This window comes from Columba livia, chromosome 18 (assembly GCF_036013475.1).
Source record: "Columba livia isolate bColLiv1 breed racing homer chromosome 18, bColLiv1.pat.W.v2, whole genome shotgun sequence".
In the NCBI taxonomy this organism is placed as follows: Eukaryota; Metazoa; Chordata; class Aves; order Columbiformes; family Columbidae; genus Columba; species Columba livia.
The window spans coordinates 5,164,607-5,181,836 of NC_088619.1; the positions used below are offsets into that span (position 1 = coordinate 5,164,607).

At 49.9% G+C, this 17,230-nt stretch overlaps 1 protein-coding gene across 1 annotated transcript in view; it reads left to right on the forward strand.

Moving 5' to 3' along the window:
- The window catches only part of HS3ST3A1 (heparan sulfate-glucosamine 3-sulfotransferase 3A1), a 36,293-nt gene extending 20,849 nt beyond the window's left edge, over nucleotides 1–15,444 (forward strand). Inside the window, exon 2 of the mRNA XM_065034596.1 lies at nucleotides 10,205–15,444. Coding sequence (XP_064890668.1) covers nucleotides 10,205–10,823 — 619 coding nt within the window. The 3' untranslated portion in view covers nucleotides 10,824–15,444. The remainder of the gene's footprint in view (nucleotides 1–10,204) is intronic.
- The last annotated feature ends 1,786 nt before the right edge of the window (nucleotides 15,445–17,230 follow it).

Genomic DNA, 17,230 nt, shown 5'->3' on the forward strand with positions numbered 1-17,230 from the left:
GGAATCAGCAGGTTGCAGAATAATAGAGGCATCTGTAGAGGAGAGAAGAATTCATGTCCATTTTCATTAAGAGGCACCACAGTTACAATAAAAAACAGCACCAAAAAGCCAACAGAACCAGGCATGAGAAGCCTGAATTTACCCAAGCAAATCCACCTGGGAAATGAGGAATCACTTTTGATTTGGGAGCTATGTTGGAAATAGGCTAAAATCACTGTGGGCCTGATTTACCCCCTTGTAAGAATCAGCTGATGCTGCAGGGATTGGGCAAAAGGCTCATGCTCCACGCTTGCAGCCCCGACCACTGCTGGAGTTAAGCTCCTGCTGAGGAAGGTATGTGGTGCTGGAGAGACCACCGAGATGTAAAGACACAGGAGATCAAAAAATGTACGTGGCCACTGCCAGTGGTGATGAGCATTGGGTCCAGGGCTTCTGGGGAGGGCAGGGCTTGTGCTCCCCTGTGCGTGACACACCCTATACCTGCACCCTTGCTAGAGCTGCTGGAGTGCCTTGAGCAGGTTTGTGGCCAGGCAAAGGGGGAAACACAATAAGATTCCTTGGCAGGAAGTCAACCCCAAACGCAGCAGAGAAACCTCCTTAGGTGGTGCCTGGTGGTCTCCCCAATCCCATACAAAGGATGGAGACATGGTAAAGAGGCCCATGGCCAAGGACTCCGGAGCTCTTCATCTGCTTCTGGTAGGTGGATCACTGGGATTTACCAGCAACACCACTGGGCAGGACTCAGCATCCTCCCAGATGGATGCAGAAATGCATGATGATGACTTGACTTTTTAGCCATTGGAAAGAAAACAACTACAAAACGCCCCTTTTCCAAACCCCAGATGGTCAGCCTGGAGGAGGCAGCGGTGCCACACGTGATTGCCTCAGCTCCGAGGAGTTTCTTGTTCCAGCACAGAAAATCAATGGCTTGCACAGCTAATGGCACCAGGGAGTTTCTGCTTGTCGATAGCACTCAGGCACTGGATGTCTCCGGGAGATGCCCAGATGTGTTTCCCAGCACAGAACATTTTCAGGAGCCTCTCTGCACGGTTCCTTCTGCCAGACCACTCATGGGATGCCAGGACAGCAGCACTGCCTCTCACCACTGGCATCATTGTCAGTGGGACCTGGGAGGTCACCAGGCACCTGCCTGAGCACAGGGCTCCCCGCTCACCTGCTGCCCTCACAGCAGCAGCTCTGTCCATCAATAATTAATCAGAACAATTAGGCAGAGGGCTTGCACATTGTAATTAGCTCTGATCAGTGCAATCTCCCTTCCCAAGGTGGGAGGAGAGAGTGAGGGAGCACTGAAAGCACAGCGGGGGGGACAGGGCTGTTGAGCAAAGACCCATGTGCAGCTGCATTTTTCGTGCAAATGCTCCCCTGACCCTTTGAAACAGCCCACAGCCCCATTGCCCAAGGGCCAGGAAAACTGATGTGAAGTTATACGTGCGCCTGCTAGTACAGGGGACTTCTGGGGACAGAATGAGCCCATTGTCTTGGGGACACTGCCACTTCCCGACCGGCCACCTTGGCCCCAGAACCATGGAGCAGCAGTCGCCCTCTCCCTGGCCCAGGAGTGTTCCAGCTCATGCTGAGCAAGTTGATGGCCCCAAGAGCCACAAAGAGAGCATCAGGTCTGTGATGAGATGCATAATGAGCTACAACTACCTGAAAGGGGGTTGGAGCATGGAGGATGTTGGTCTCTTTTCCCAAGTAACAAGTGATAGGACGAAAGGAAATGGCCTCAAGTTGCACCAGGGAAGGTTTCATTGGATATCGGGAACAATTTCTTCCTGGAAAGGGCTGTCGGGCATTGGAACAGGCTGCCCAGGGCAGTGCTGGAGTCACCAGGGGTTAAACAGGCATGGAGATGAGGTTCTCAGGGACATGGGGTAGTGCCAGGGGTGGGTTAATGGTTGGGCTCGATGATCTTTAGGCTCTCTTCCAATCAAAATGATTCTATGAGTCTATGTTGCACCTGCGGGTATCAGCAACAGCCCCTGCAAACACACCGCTTTCTCTGCCGTGTTTCTTTGGTGGGTTTCTCAGCTCCTCAGGAAGGAGAAGGCTTTTTGGCTGTGACCTTGGGATGGGGTGACACAGGTTGCTACCCCCATGGATGCTACGTGACAGATTAGTGTCTCCATTTTGGAGGCAGTCAGAGCGTTGGAGGTGTTTCTTAAATGCTGAGGTGTTTAAACCCGCTGGTGGCTGGGAGCAGAGCTGCCGCAGCACTTGGCATGCAGCAGGGGTGCAACTGGGCAGGGGGGAGTCTACTGAGGGACCCCCAGGATCCTGGCACAGCCCTTGGGTGGACTCGCAGATGCCTTTGCCAGGATGCCCGTGTGATGGGTATGGCCACCTGCCTCGTCTTTCTGTGTCACCCTGCCCTGACAGACCCTGCCTGCCACCTGGGCTGCGTTTGAGGCTGAGACAACTGCTGGGGTTTGGATGGGGACACGGGAGGTGTCCAGGGGTCCCTGTGGGCTGCGGAGATTTGCACCACGGGTGCTGGCTCTATCCGTGCCGGGCTGTCAGCCACCTCCTAAACTTCAGAGGGAGCTTAACTGGAGGGAGAGGAAGGCAGCTCCGCTGATAAGATTTTCCTTGACAGATACAGCGTGAAAACAGATGCTACTGGCTGCAGATGTAATGAAATACATAAATACCAAGACTTGCTCAAATAAACACGGGCATCCGCTGTAAGGACGAGCTCAGGAGCTCCCGCCAGCAGCAAGCGCAGAGAGATTTGGGGCGGGAGGAGAGGCCCTGCCTCTGCCATAGCATCTTATTCGGGAAGGTGACGTATTACCGGTGTGCCGGGTTTATCCCCTGCGCCCAATCCGTCCTCCATTTAAACCAATAGCAAGAGTCTCCCTTTGATATTCGTGTCGATTGGACTTGATTTTACATCCAGCAACACAACAAGTGATTTTCTTTTTTCCTTTCAGAGCTCTCTGATCTTTTCCCCCTCTCCTTTCAGCCTCCTCAGTCCCACAGCTTTTCTTGGAGATGTTTTTGGTGCTTTTCTTTTCTTTTTAATTTTTATTAGATTCCTGAAATGCATCTTTCCATGTATTGATTTCACCTGACATCTGAAGGAAGGCAAAGCAGGAGGCTCAGCTAACTCCAACGTGCCCTCACAGCTCATCAAAGCAAATTTAAAACCTTGCTAGAGCTGCCAGGGCAGCACAGCCCCTGGGCTGGGACACCAGCCTCGGAGGAGGGACACATTCATCTCTTGAGGCATCGTTTTTTAATTTATATATACATGCACGCTGCTGGTTACATCAAGTTATCACTCTTGCCAGAGCATCTTTCTTTTCAATCATCTCCTGTACAGGCTGTAATGGTACTTCTGGGAGTGTGGGCTCGAGGGCGGGCAAAGGCAACTGCTTGTGATAGCAGGCTGTGATTTTTTTATAAATTTCTGCTGCAGAAACACTGCTTAAAATGGTCTGGAAGAAAAAGAGAAATGGTTGGAGGGGAGAAGACAACTCGCTGGTGGCTGCAGTAGCACAGGGAGCAATACACACTGCTTCGGGGGCGTCAGGCTGCATCAAGCCCCAGGCACTGCTGTACCTCAGTGTCCCCATCCTCGTCCCATAGCTTCATGCTGGAGAAGGATCCGTGTTTCCCCCGGCACTGTGAGCTGTGAGACATCCACACTCATGCCCCATCCTGGAGACAGACATTCTAATAGCATTTTGGTAGAGAAATTCGAGGTGAAATAAGCCAGCATCAGACAGTTAATCTTCCTTTTGCTCTGCTCTCCTTCCCCTTGGCACAGCATCCACCATCGTACGAGTCACTGAACACCTGACATACAGAAAGCAGCACCCAAGAGAGAGGCAGAGAAATGCTGTCGAATGGGACAAAAGGGCAGGAGGGCACCAGTGCCCATCTCAGTGCTACTGGGTTTTTTGGGTGGTTGATGGAGGAGGGTTCCCCTCAAGTTTTGAATGCTGCTGGCTCCCAGAGATTAAAGCGATGTGCTTTTTCTCTTCCTCCTCCTCCTCTTCTTCCTCCCATACACAAAGACCAAATAATTTTGCACTAACAACCCGATTTCATTTTTAACTGTGCGGTCACTTTGTGGTGCAAAGGCAGGACCGGGGACTGATGTTTGCTGGTGGGAGAGTGTCCAATCCTCCCCGTGACCCCATGTTATGTTTCTGGGACCAGATATGGCCCTTCCTTGCCAGAAAGGCTCTTCCGTGGAATTCCAGGGATTGCAGAGCTCTTGGGCTCTTTTGGAAAGAGCAGCATTTCTATGATACAGTTTTTTCCTGCGATGACCTGGTCGGTTACACTTCCTTAAAACAGCCCCGGCCACCACAAGTGATTTCCTTTCCCAGCGCTGTTGCGGGCTGGGCTGCTTCAGAGCCCGGCCAAACCCTGGCCGTTGAACCTGGAGCAAAACCAAACTGCTGCTGGTTTAAGCCGGGCAGGGCAAAAAGTAACAGAGGGCAGGTTTCTTCTGCAAAGCTTGCTGTGAGGTGTTAATTAGCAGTTCACTGGCAACTCATTTCGAGCCATGGAAACAGGGAGGCTCCATGGATGTTCTAATATCTGCCTGGGGGTTTTCCTTCCCCACTGTTCCTGCGTGTATCCCACTGCTTGGATCAGTAGCTCAGGCTGGCAGGAAAGATGGAAAAGGCACCTGGAGGCTGGAGAAAGGTGCTCCCCAGGCTGGGCTGTTCAGGAAAGGTGTTTTGGGGTGCAGGGGAGGGGTACGCAATGCCCTTCTGCTGCGTCTCATAACCCTGCTGCAGCTTGCAGGCTGTGTAACGGGAAGATGCTGATGGCCAAAGTCAGCAGCACCTCTGGGAAAGCCCAGCCCTGTGAGAACAAGCTGTGTGGAACTCCGGCTTCACGTCTCTTCATTTTCATCCCTTTTCCAGAGGACAACTGAGGGCTGTGGCCAGGTCCCAGTCTGCTGGTGCTGGGACCAGGCATCAGCATTTGCTGAGCAGGGACTGATCTTCCTTTGCTGCTCAGTCACGCTGGGTTGTTCCCTGCTCTGGCACCGAGGAGCTGTGTTGCTGCAAGCTGCAAACCCCAGGGCTGGTCCAAACCCCTGCTCTGCATCCCCCTCCTCCTCAGTTATATTGCAATTGCCATTTCAGGCAGTGCACAAACTCACTTTCACGCTGCAGGTGAGCTCGAGGTAGACCTGGCCATGCACAGGGCAGTGCTGACCCCAGCAGCACAGGGGTGACACCATCACTCTTCTGCATGGCTTCAGGCTGGCATACCTTATTCTGAAAGATCATTTCAGTCCATCCAGCCTGGATACCCGGGCTCTGACAGGCTGGTTATTTTTAAGAAGTCATACCAGGGAGAAGGACCTCACTTTCTGGAGGTAAGAGATGAGTCCTGCCCTTAGCACATGACTGGGGCAGGTGTTACTAGAGGCCAAGGAGCACATGGGGCTGATGGCTTTAATCACAGCAGCTTTATTTATTGCTCTGGGTTGCAATGGCTTGGTGAAGAGCTGCCCTTATCTACCAACGTCAGCCTCCCTTCAAGAGGGATCTGGACTAGATTTATGTGGGAAAGGTTTGCAGCAAGTCCATCCCCAGCTGCTTTTAATGCCTTGCATGCTGCCCAGGAGCTCAAGGGGTCCTGAGCAGGACATGGCTTGGTCCAGCTGGGAGCAAAGTGGCAGATGGACTTCAAACAGCAAACTCACCTCAAGTTCTCTAGGTCCAGTGACCAAAAGCTGCTCCCACCTCAGTGGGAAACAGCAGCACAGGGCTGCTCATCCTACATGAAGCAGGCTGTGCCTTCCTAAAAAAATCTCATTCTGGAACAACCAATGCTTGTTCTCTTGCTAATCTCCAGCTTCTCTTGCTGCTTCGAGCTGGTGGGACAGCAGCACAGGTCAGCTGTGACAGACCAGCTGTTTTAACCCATTTCCTAGCTCCTGATGGAGTCAAGGCGGCTACCCAGCATGGGCTGGTGGCAACCACCACCACCACGTATCATTGCATCCATTCCTCCAAGCTGTATTTCCAGAAGCACAACCCTTGGGTGCTTAGTCTTGTAAGGATGGAGCCTGATATGTTATTCTGGTTTCTTGATGTAAAGTGATGCCTTCTTGACGTAAAGTGAAGCCCAGAACTGTGCTTTTGGTAAGAACAGGGACTTGAGATAAAGTGGTGTCTCTGTGGACTCTGATCTCCAGGGCTGAGCCAACACCCTCCCTGGGAAACTAAAGTCAAGATTTTTAAAGGCATCATTGTACAGTCCATAAAGAGATACAAAAGCCATAATAAACATGACACCAAAGCTCAGTTCCCACACCAGGAGTGTCTGAGGGTTGGGCAACTGTTACTGGGACGTTTTGATGTGATCCCAGCACTAAAGGCAAGCGTTCAGGACTGGCACACTGGGCTGCATCAATAAATCCCTGAGCAGCACCATGTGCATTGCTGGGTCCTGCAACCACCTGGTGCTCAGCTCTTGCACAGCATCGTCCCCAGCCCTTGCACAGCATCGTCCCCAGCCCTTGCACAGCATTGTCCCCAGCCCTTGCACAGCATCATCCCCAGCTCTTGCACAGTATCGTCCCCAGCCCTTGCACAGCATTGTCCCCAGCCCTTGCACAGCATCGTCCACAGCCCTTGCACAGTATCGTCCACAGCCCTTGCACAGCATCATCCACAGCCCTTGCACAGCATCGTCCACAGCCCTTGCACAGCATCATCCCCAGCCCTTGCACAGCATCGTCCACAGCCCAGCACTCTGAGGCAGCTTCACACCTCCCACCCTGGCCTGGTCCTGGAGTATTTGCTGCAGCAGCTCCAAGGGAGGACAAATCCAAACCTTTGCATTACCAAAGTGAAGTCCTGCAAAACCCATTGGGGTGAGGAAGGGGCCACAACCCCCCTGAGCAGCAGCCCCATGAGGTACCTTTGGGGGTTTGGCTGGGAATGGCCATCTCAGATAACACTGCTGGGAAGAACGTATGGACCTGGAAAAGGCCAGATATGAATATGCATGCCTAGCTGAAATGCTCCCTTTGAGGAAAGTCTTCCTCCCCTATTAAGTAATTAAATAAAGCCCCAAGCTCTACTAAAATTAAAATAACAGAATCCATTTATTCTGGCAGGGCCCACTCGTGGCTGCTCTTGCCAAAAACATTTTTGTGGTTCTTGTCTTTTCAAGTGGCTCTTTTGCAATAAAACCCAGATGCCATTAGTCCAGGGAGGCCTCCAGGCAACTGTTTACGTCCATGAAAGATGCCCTTTGTAATTAATTAATCTCCCAAAAGCTGTGGCAGCACATTCCCTGTGGCTCCTGGCGTGTCCCTGCCCGCCGGCCTGGCAGCGGAGGTGCCGGCTCATTCCTGGGCGCTGAAGAAAGCTTTTGTGTTGCAGCCTCGCCATGGAAGGGGTTAATCTCCTCCTTGGGAAGACGCAGCAGAGATTTCAACACTTATCCGAACACAAACAGAAGCCATCCTGCCTTCCTGCTGCTGGTTCTGTAGCTCCTGCTCTTGCTTGACAGCAACTCACAGTTGCAGGAGCTGCGGGACAGGGACAAGGACCAGCCGGGGAGCAGTGGGGAAAGGGGGTATAACCTGGTTCCTTTCACCCTTTCGGGGGTTCAGGCACTTCCTCAGTCATTGCAAGGGGTCCAAAGAATCTGGGAAATGTGGGCTTGGTGCACATGGGTGAAAAAAACAAGACTGCCCTGAGCAAAAAAACATATCACATTACATTACACATTAGTATTCTGGTTAGAAAAGACCCTCAAGATCATTGAGTCCAACCATAAAGCTCACACTACCAAGTCCACCCCTATCCATGTATGAATGGCCAGAGCAAAGAGCCGTCCAGCTCAGTACCTTCTTCCAGAGGGCAGCTGGCATCAGGTATCTACTGACAAGTGTACAAAAGCTGGTGGTCTGTAGGGCTTCTTCTCCTCTTGTCTCCTCCCAGCTGAGGGCAATCGGGGTTGGGGCTCCCCATGGCGGAATTGGCTTTGGGACCCTCACATTTCATGGCCACCCGTTCGTTTCGTCCAGCATGAATTTGGCCAGGCTGTTTCTGAACCATTTACACTTTTGGCCTTTGCAGCATCATCCCACTGTAGAATTCTGTGTCTGCTCAGCAAAGACCATCCTCATGCTGGTTTTGAACCCATCTGCATCTTTACTATGAACAGCAATTGCCTTTATGTCTTCATACCCTTCAGGATTTTTCGTTTTGGTTTTTGTTTTTTTTTTTTCTCCAGCCTGAATGTCCCAAATTCATGGAGTTTCCCCCAAACAGAAACCCTCAGCAAAAACCAGCAAATATTTGGCTTCTCTAGGACCATGTCTTTGCTCAGCCTTTATGCAATGTGGCTGCAAATAGAAAGAATTGCCCTAGGAAGGGTCAATCCTCACTGCCTCATTTGTAACATAACAACTCAGCCTGGGGTTTGGTTGTTATTGGTGTTTTTAGCTGTTGTTGGCTTTTCGCTGTTGCTTTTTTGATAGATGAGTTTAATTTTGCTGGCATATTGCACAGGTTTGCAAACCAGATGTTGCTGCTGAGAGAGGGTCACAGTATCACAGGCAGGGAGCAGTTCATCACGGCACACGGGTGTCGCAACCACCGCGGGGTCAAAGACGAGGGGTCAGAGCATTGGGGGGATGTGGGTCCCTGCTCCTCGGGACCCGGGGCTGCAGTTGCCATGAGAACTGCTGGTGGCACAGGGTGACCCTCACTGGTGCTGCAGCCACCTCCCATCCATCTGCCATTCCTCTGGGAAGGGCCGGACTGGTGGAAGGAGACCAAGCTGCCGAGAGCTCTGCTGAGAGCCCGGATGCAGGGACGGGTTTGTGTGACCACACGATGATGGCATGAATCACTGGTGTTTTGCAGGTTCTGGCTCCTGTCCAGGGGTGATACACAGGGTGACGTGATAAAGCTGGTGAAGGGTCTAGAGAACAAGCCTTAAGAGGAGCGGCTGAGGGACCTGGGGGGTTCAGCTGGAGAACAGGAGCTGAGGGGAGACCTTCTGATCTCTGAACTGCCTGAAAGGAGCTTGGAGCCAGGGGGGTTCGGGCTCTGCTCCCCAGAAACAAGCGCCAGGAGCAGAGGAAACGGCCTCAAGTTGTGCCAGGGGAGGTTGAGGTTGGATCTGGGAACAATTTCTTCCCCAAAGGGCTGTGGGGCATTGGAACAGGCTGCCCAGGGCAGTGCTGGAGTCACCAGCCCTGGAGGGTTGGACAGACACAGAGATGAGATTCTTAGGGACATGGGTTAGTGCCAGTGTTAACAATTGGACTCAATGATATTGTGTGTTTCTTCCAACCAAAGCAGTTCTATGATTGTGTGTGAGGGGATGGGATGTGGTGTGGCAGGTGAGGAGCAAGGAAAGGAGCAGGGAGTGCCCAGGATGAGCAGACAAATGGCTGCTCATGTAGCACCTCCACCTTCCTGCCTTGCCTTGTTTAACAGAGAGGAGCTGAGGTTATCCTGTGGCCAAATCCTGCAATGCTTTAGCAAATCACACCCAGTGCCTGGCCCAGGAGGGCTCTGAACTCCCAAGGGGACCGTGAATCAGGATGGACATGGCCCAGAGCCCCTTCTCACTCCCGGCTGGAAGAGCTTCCCAAAGTGCTGCGTGTAGGATTTCTCTGGGTGGAAGGAGGAAATTGCTGAGGTCAGGGGGCTGATATTGCACATTTTTATGTGACATCAGCTTGCTGCTACCTTGAAAATACCAAAAGATAGAGGCTTACATCCTGGCCCTTGAAAATCCCTTGTGCCTTGCAGGAAGGGAGTGTTGTTACTCCAGAAATTCTCTGTTATTCCAGGGAATTTAAGCCAATGTGCAGGAAACCCCAGTGCAGGCAGGGAGGAATTTAAAGGGATAGGACATCAGGGGTGTAGAGATGGGTTGTGTTCTTATAGTGCCATTCAAGAAGGGAGGTGGGATCCCCCTGAAGAAGCCCCCAAGATGCCCTTGAATAGGCAAAATAGGTTTAGGTCTAATTCTAGATAAACGGGCAGCCAAAGTAAGAGGAAATGAGGAGTCTGTTTGGCTGCTTTGCTGAATCAGAGCATTATGGTCCTCCTCGTGATCCATACAGGGAAGAAATAAAGCTGGGCTGGAGGCATGAGGCTCAGGAGCATCCTTGGTACCCAGGACATCCCTGGGGCATTCGGCACTAACGTGTCTCTCTCTCCCCCTCTCTCAGAGACCTCATGCCCAGGACCCTGGAGGGGCAGATCACCATGGAGAAGACCCCCAGCTACTTTGTCACCAAGGAGGCCCCAGCCCGCATCTCCTCCATGTCCAAGGGCACGAAGCTCATCGTGGTGGTGCGGGACCCCGTCACCAGAGCCATCTCGGACTACACCCAGACGCTCTCCAAGAAGCCAGATATCCCCACCTTTGAGAGCCTGACCTTCAAAAACAGGACTACGGGCCTGATCGACACCTCGTGGAGCGCCATCCAGATCGGCATCTACGCCAAGCACCTGGAGAACTGGCTCCTCTACTTCCCCATCGGGCAGATCCTCTTCGTCAGTGGGGAGAGGCTGATCAGCGACCCCGCGGGGGAGCTGGGCCGGGTCCAGGACTTTCTGGGCCTCAAGAGGATCATCACCGACAAACACTTCTACTTCAACAAAACCAAGGGCTTCCCCTGCCTGAAGAAGGCAGAAGGCAGCAGCAAACCCCACTGCCTGGGGAAGACGAAAGGCAGGACCCACCCCGACATAGACCAGGAGGTGGTGCAGAGACTGCGGGACTTCTACCGGCCCTTCAACATGAAGTTCTACCAGATGACGGGGCAGGACTTCGGCTGGGACTGAGGCTGAAAGAAATAATTTAAGAAAAGAAAAATATAATATAATATATATTTTTTTTACATATTAGTAGAGAAGGGGAAAATACAGAAAAAAAAAATAGTTGTGCTGAAACATGATTGCTTCTGATTTTTTTTTTTTGCTTTTTGTCATTTTCTTTCTTCTCGCAGAGGTGATGTGTCTGTCCAGAAAAGGAGGCTGTGAACAACCTGGTCCTATTGACATGGCCTGCAGCTTAGCTGCCTCCTTCAATGGGCCCAAGGTTTAGCACTGTTTCTGCAAAAAAAAAACAAAGGTAAAAAAGGTGCAAAGTTTCCCTATGTCCTCAAGTCCACCCCCAGAAGTGAGAGGGGTGCTTGGGGGAGCTCAGAGCCTCCCTGGAAGGTCAGCCAGGTTTTGGCTTGCAAATGCCGTTTTAGACCAAACCTCATTACTTTTGACAATTAAACAGAAGAGGCTTAATAACTAACTTGGCTTTCAAAACCTTACCTTAGGGGATTTTTTTTTATTGCATGAAACCTTTGGTGAAATTATTTTCATTTATCCAATTTTTTGTTTGACTTCTGCCCTCCCTAAATCAAGCTCTTTTCACCAACCAAACTTATTTTTCATCTTACAGAAGCCAAAACCAATAATCCTTTGTTGTGTTTTGAGACAAAACAATTTTGGTAGCCAAAAGTGAAAGAAAACAAATGATTCTTTTGACTCAATGATGAAAACTGCCAGGTAGTCAAAAGGCTCATTCACGGGGGTTGGCTCTAAACCAGGGTTCCCCATTGCCAGCACCATGCACCCCTTTGCTGGGCTGACAGCAACGTGCATTTCCCTGGGGGGGGGCATGACCCATTTGCAGGGATTTGGGTGATGGGCAAGAAAGGTCCACACTGAGATGATGCTTGTGATACCCATCTTAAAGATGATGGAGGACCCACCGTCCCACCACTCGTATGCAGGGAACAAGTTCACAGTGTCTGGTGGATATTTAAGCCATAATGAAGAATATTTTAAGTTGGACCAGTCTTAATATAGCGGAGAAAGGGTTTTTTGGGAAAAAATGAACAAAAGTCATGTCCAGAAAGGGAAGAGAATGAGGAGATGCTGGAAGGTTTCTTGTCGTTTCCTAAAGGAGAACTGAGGGAGAAACAGGAACAGGAACGTGGGTTGTGCGGGGCTTTAAAAATCATCAGGCAAAACAAATCTCCTGTTTGCAATAACCAGGAGCTTTAAATTCTTCACTTTGATCCTTATCACCTTTTTTGGCTGGTAGAAGTGTCTCAGCAACAGAAATCTATTAGTGAAGCAGGATCTTGTTATTACCGTGGGCTCATTTATCTGCTGTCTCTTTATCTTCAGCATTTTCTGGACTATAGGAGCATCTAATTATTGGTTGGTGCTGTATAAACACAGCTCCCTCTCCCAAGTCTAACTTTGGAAAGGCCTGGATGCGGTAAAACAAACTACATGGGGGATCATCTGGTAACCTGGGTACCAAGCTCACCATGTACCTGCACACCAGGCAAGATGTTAATAAAATCACAGCAGAGATTGCAAGGAGTCCCAATGACACGAAGTCCCGGGACCTTCCTATCCCCTGAAGACACACCGGTTTTAGATGCAAAGCCCATTTCCCAAGGTAATTAAAACAACTTCATTAGTGTTGTGAGGCCCCAGGACCTTGTTCCACCATTGCTGCCCCAAAGCCCCACCTGAGCTCAGGTGTCCATGCCCCAGCTGGTGATGGGCTGGTGGCACCAAAGCCAGGCTGAGCTCAGGGGTCTGTTCTGACACAGCACAGCTCAGTGCCACCCTCACTAATACCTTCAGGCTTTTCCCACCTTCTTGTTCCAGTGTGTCCCATTTTAAGCCCCTTTTTGGCAATGTACTGTGCCACATCTGGGTAAACATTTTACATAACTGCCTTCTGCAAACGCCTTACAGCGGAAATGCAGATGGGGGGGTCACACAGACCCCCAACAGCCCTTTCTCTTACCTGCCTCCCTTCAGCCCCTCAAAGTTCATGCAAGAGATGATGTGAGAAAATCGGAGATGGATGAGCCTCTTTGGCTTCACAGGGTCGTGGTCCCTCCCAGCATCTCTGCAGCTCATTGCTGGAGCTCAGAGCTCCCAAATCAGAGTCACAGAGTCCCAGCCTGGTGGGGGCTGAAGGGCCCTCTGCAGATCCGCCAGTGCAACCCCTGCTCACGCAGGGTCACAGAGCAGATCACACAGGTGGGTCCAGGGGGTTTGAATGTCTCAGAGAAGGAGACTCCACACCCGCTCTGGGCAGCCTGGGCCAGGCTCTGGCACCTCCCAGCAAACAAGTTTCTGTTCCTATTCAGATGGAGCCTCCTGTGCTTCAGTTGAAGTTGGAAGAGTGTTTGGCTCTTGGTAATGGTCTCCCTTACGTACCACTGGAGCCGAGGGCGGCAGCAATCTGCACTCCGCCTGTGCTGGCCAGATCAAGGGGGAATGGGCTTAAGGTGTAACCAAAAGGGTGGGAGTTAATTCATGGGAAAACCTTTCTAACAGGAAGGCTTGTTGGGGCAGGACAGGGCCATGGCCACCATCCCTCCCATGCTCTGCTCTTCCATCCCAGTGCCAAAGCCAAGCTGGTGGCAAGGACAAGGCACCACTCACGGGCACGACTGAACCATGCAGCACCACTGAGGCACCGAATCCAAGGTTTTCCAGGCTGAAATGATTTAAGCATGCCATTTCTTTGGTATTTCAAGGAGATGTAAGGTTGGGCTGATCTGTACATGCCTTTGACAAGCATAAATATCACTTAAGAGTATGATTTTTAAAAAATCAATATAATTATATTGCTATTGTCTCTCAAACGGTCACATTTAGACTGATAAAAAGCAGCTTTATAGTGCTACAGATTGTTCTTCCCATATTGAACCGGCTATAGCACTAGCCAGCACCTTCATACAAATTAATTTCTAGAACTGCCATCAAATCACCGTCATTAAATCAGTATATAGCTTTGGTGTGTACACAAGCCCAGCTATCGTACCTGCCTTTACAGAACTCTTCCCAGCACACTGATCTCTGCTACATAGCCATACATTCCCAAAAATGCTTGAATGTTTTACACCCACTGTTTTCTGAGGGTTTGAACCCCTCGGTGCACACTTAGGAAAACTATCGGGGGAGCTGAGACTGTAATTGATTTTTTCGGCCTGGGCCATAAGTATTTTTGAAAATCTCTCCACGTATGAACAATGGCTTTTAAAAAGAGGTCCCGCAATCAAATGCTTTGAACTCTAATAACATTTAAGCCTCTAAACTCTTTAGGTTTGTTTTAAAATCCAGCCATGAAGTTTAGATTATTGTAACCTAAGAAGAATTGGAAGTAAACTATCGAAAACTGCTCCCCTCTTAGGCCTACAATAATGAGCATGTGTACTAGGAGAAAGCAAAAACAGCTATAAATAAAAGTTAAAGTGATGTATAAAGTTCAATCAAAAAGAAAAAGCAGAAAAATCAATACATTAACTATGAGAAACTAATTAGGTGTATTCAAATTCTTCTGGTTTCAATAAACAAATGTGCCATTAGGCACTGATGAAGCTCCGGCTTATATGCCATGCAACATTTAGATTTTTAGAACATGTAAAAGAAAAACAAAATAGAACACACCTTTATAAAGCATCCTGTCAATGTCAGGTGTTGAATTAATCTTTCACATCTCCGCCACCCCGCTTTGCACAGCAGTGGCTCTTGGAGGCTTTGCAAAGCAACTCACACCGCTCAGCCCCACAAATGGGCCACAGAAACCACCATAAGCTTTGGTACGGGGGGCTGAGCACAAGTATTGCACTTATTCTTCAAAAATCTGTTGGTTTGGGGTTTTTTTCCACTGATGGTGACGTGTTTTGGCACAGGCTCCTAGAGCCCAATTCAGACATACAGCTGGAGGTGAGACCTCCCTTTACCCACTGCAGCCAAACCCCAAGTGCAGGAAGGCTCTTTGCATCACGCTTCAACTGGCCACAGCTGGGAAATTTCCGAGAAATAGGTTTTTCTTTACCAGTGCAGCTTGGCAAAACTAAACCCGGACCCTCTGCTGTGGCAATTCGCATCACTGTGATTTCTGGAAGGGCGATGACCCGGCTGCTGCATCCACCTTGTACTTGGTGCTGATTTTGTGCCATGGGGAGTTGTATCAACTCTTAGGAAAATGCTGCCACCCAATAATTTACACAGTTAAAAGGAATATAAACATGCCATGAAAATCAGTATATGGGCTCCTCTACCTGGTATTCGGGGTGATCTCTAGGGCGCAGCACTAAGTTAAATTTCCAGCTATTATTTAGCCATGTCTACCCTGCACCGAGCAATTTGGATCCTCAGCCTCCTCAACTATCCCATATACACACTGGCACACACAATGGTAGGTGTCCAGATTAGGAAAAGAAAACAAAAATTGCCCATTTTCTTAACGATTAAAAAAATTCTTGTTCGTATATAACGGCTTCTGGGTTTTCTCTGCTCCCTCCCCCTTGCTTGGTGATACTGTCACCCTTCTCCCTGCGGTGCTATTTCAGTATGAAACAGACTGATTTTTCATTTAATTTAAGAATGAAAAAAGCACACGTTTAATAAAGTTTACGGGTACTGAGAGGCTGTGCTCTCTTTTTGCTGGCGGCAGCAGCCTGGAAAGAGTAGGCAGGTTTATGACAAAAAAAAAGGAGAAAAACACAGAATTACCCACTTGTGGGTGATTTTAATCTCCCAAACCTCACGCACCCCATGGCTACCAGGGGGGTCTGTCTGCTGTGACTCCCCAGCCACGGCCTTGGTGGCATCATTTCCATGACCTCGGACCTTCCACTTTACATTTCTCCTGCAAACTTAATGTCATATGCCTTTAATTGCAAAAATCCTTGAAAAATCAGGTCTTCTGGCTCACCCCACCACTCAACCCATAGCCATCGCTGGCCCTGCCACGTCCACAGTGTTTCGGCCCCTAATTTGCTGAATTCCTGCTTTTCCCCAAGCTGGTGGGAGAGGAATGGACCCAAATCCCGGTGCACTGCATGAAACCCGAGGTGGAAGCAATGCCCCAAGAAATATATACAGCGGAGCAGGCCCCGTAGATCAGGTTTTCTGTGTGGTCAAGTAAAGTGATATTCTATTTACTTTTTTCGATGTATAAACAGATTAAGTCCCAGGGAAAATACGCTCCCAAACTTCATAATATTTTATTAAACCGCTGAAGTTTAATATAATCTTTTGGCTTCCACAGAAAAATGTTCCATTTCTTTTCTGAGCACCTTTGATTTTATTTTCTTTTAATTACCGTTATCCGGAGTTAACAATGTGGGTTTTGCACTCCACCCAGTGAGGACTATCCAGATGAGAAGTGGGGAATTTTGCTGAAATACAGAAATATCTATGTGGTGGTAAGAAATCAGCAACGCCTGGGGTGGAAAACTCCGGAGAAGCCAATGTGCAGAATGAATTCCCCTCCGCCAGGCAATAACGAGGCTGCATTCCTCAATTCATAGCATTTATTACCTAAGACGTTGGCCAGCTATGGCTTTTAACAAAAAATTATACCTCCTTCATCTTAGTGCTGTCCACACGGCTGCTCGAGCTCGCTCCATCCCGCAGGCTCATTGCTCCGTGGGGACAATTCTCATTAATCCAGGTCCAACGCTGCCCTCGGGCTCACACTGCACCGTGTGAACGCGGCTTTGGATGCATCGTCTGTCCCGGTGTGAAGTTGCTGGCGACGGCCAACACTGCGCTGAGCCTCCGGCACAACGCCTGGCCCGGGATCTTCCAGATCTGATGACCCAGCAATGCCCTAAGGACAGCCCAGCTCATGGTGGAAGCTGCTGGGAGCCAAGCAGAGGTCTTCCAGAAAGACTCAGCACCTGCGTTTCAGCATCGTTAAATAGGAATAATAAGGGTAATAATCATCTCGCAGTTCTTAACTGTGTAATTTATGGAGGCCAAATTCACTGGTGGGAGCGTTACCCAAGGTCCTCAGCGCAGCAGATGGACTTAAAACACAGTTTATCAGCCACAAGTACCTGCTCCCCTCCCAAAGCTCTTGGCTATTTGCTCTCCTGCAATTCGGAACAGTCCTGGGAGAGGAGGGTCCTTCTTCACTGACACACCAGCATCTGGCCTCTGAGAGTTCCTCCATTAATGCCAGGGCAATGGTGATGCTGTAGACATGATTAGACCTGCTTGGCCATGGTTTCTCCAGCTCATTTCTTTTGTTCTTTCATCAACAGCTGTGATTTAGGGCATGTGAGCAACATCTAAAGGAAATGACTGAGGGGTATTGGCTGGGGAGCACTTAACTTCCCTTGTACAGACCTTATGGAACAGAATCAATATATTTTCTATATTTCTTACTGCTGGAGACCCCCCATGGCTGGGCAGAGATGGCA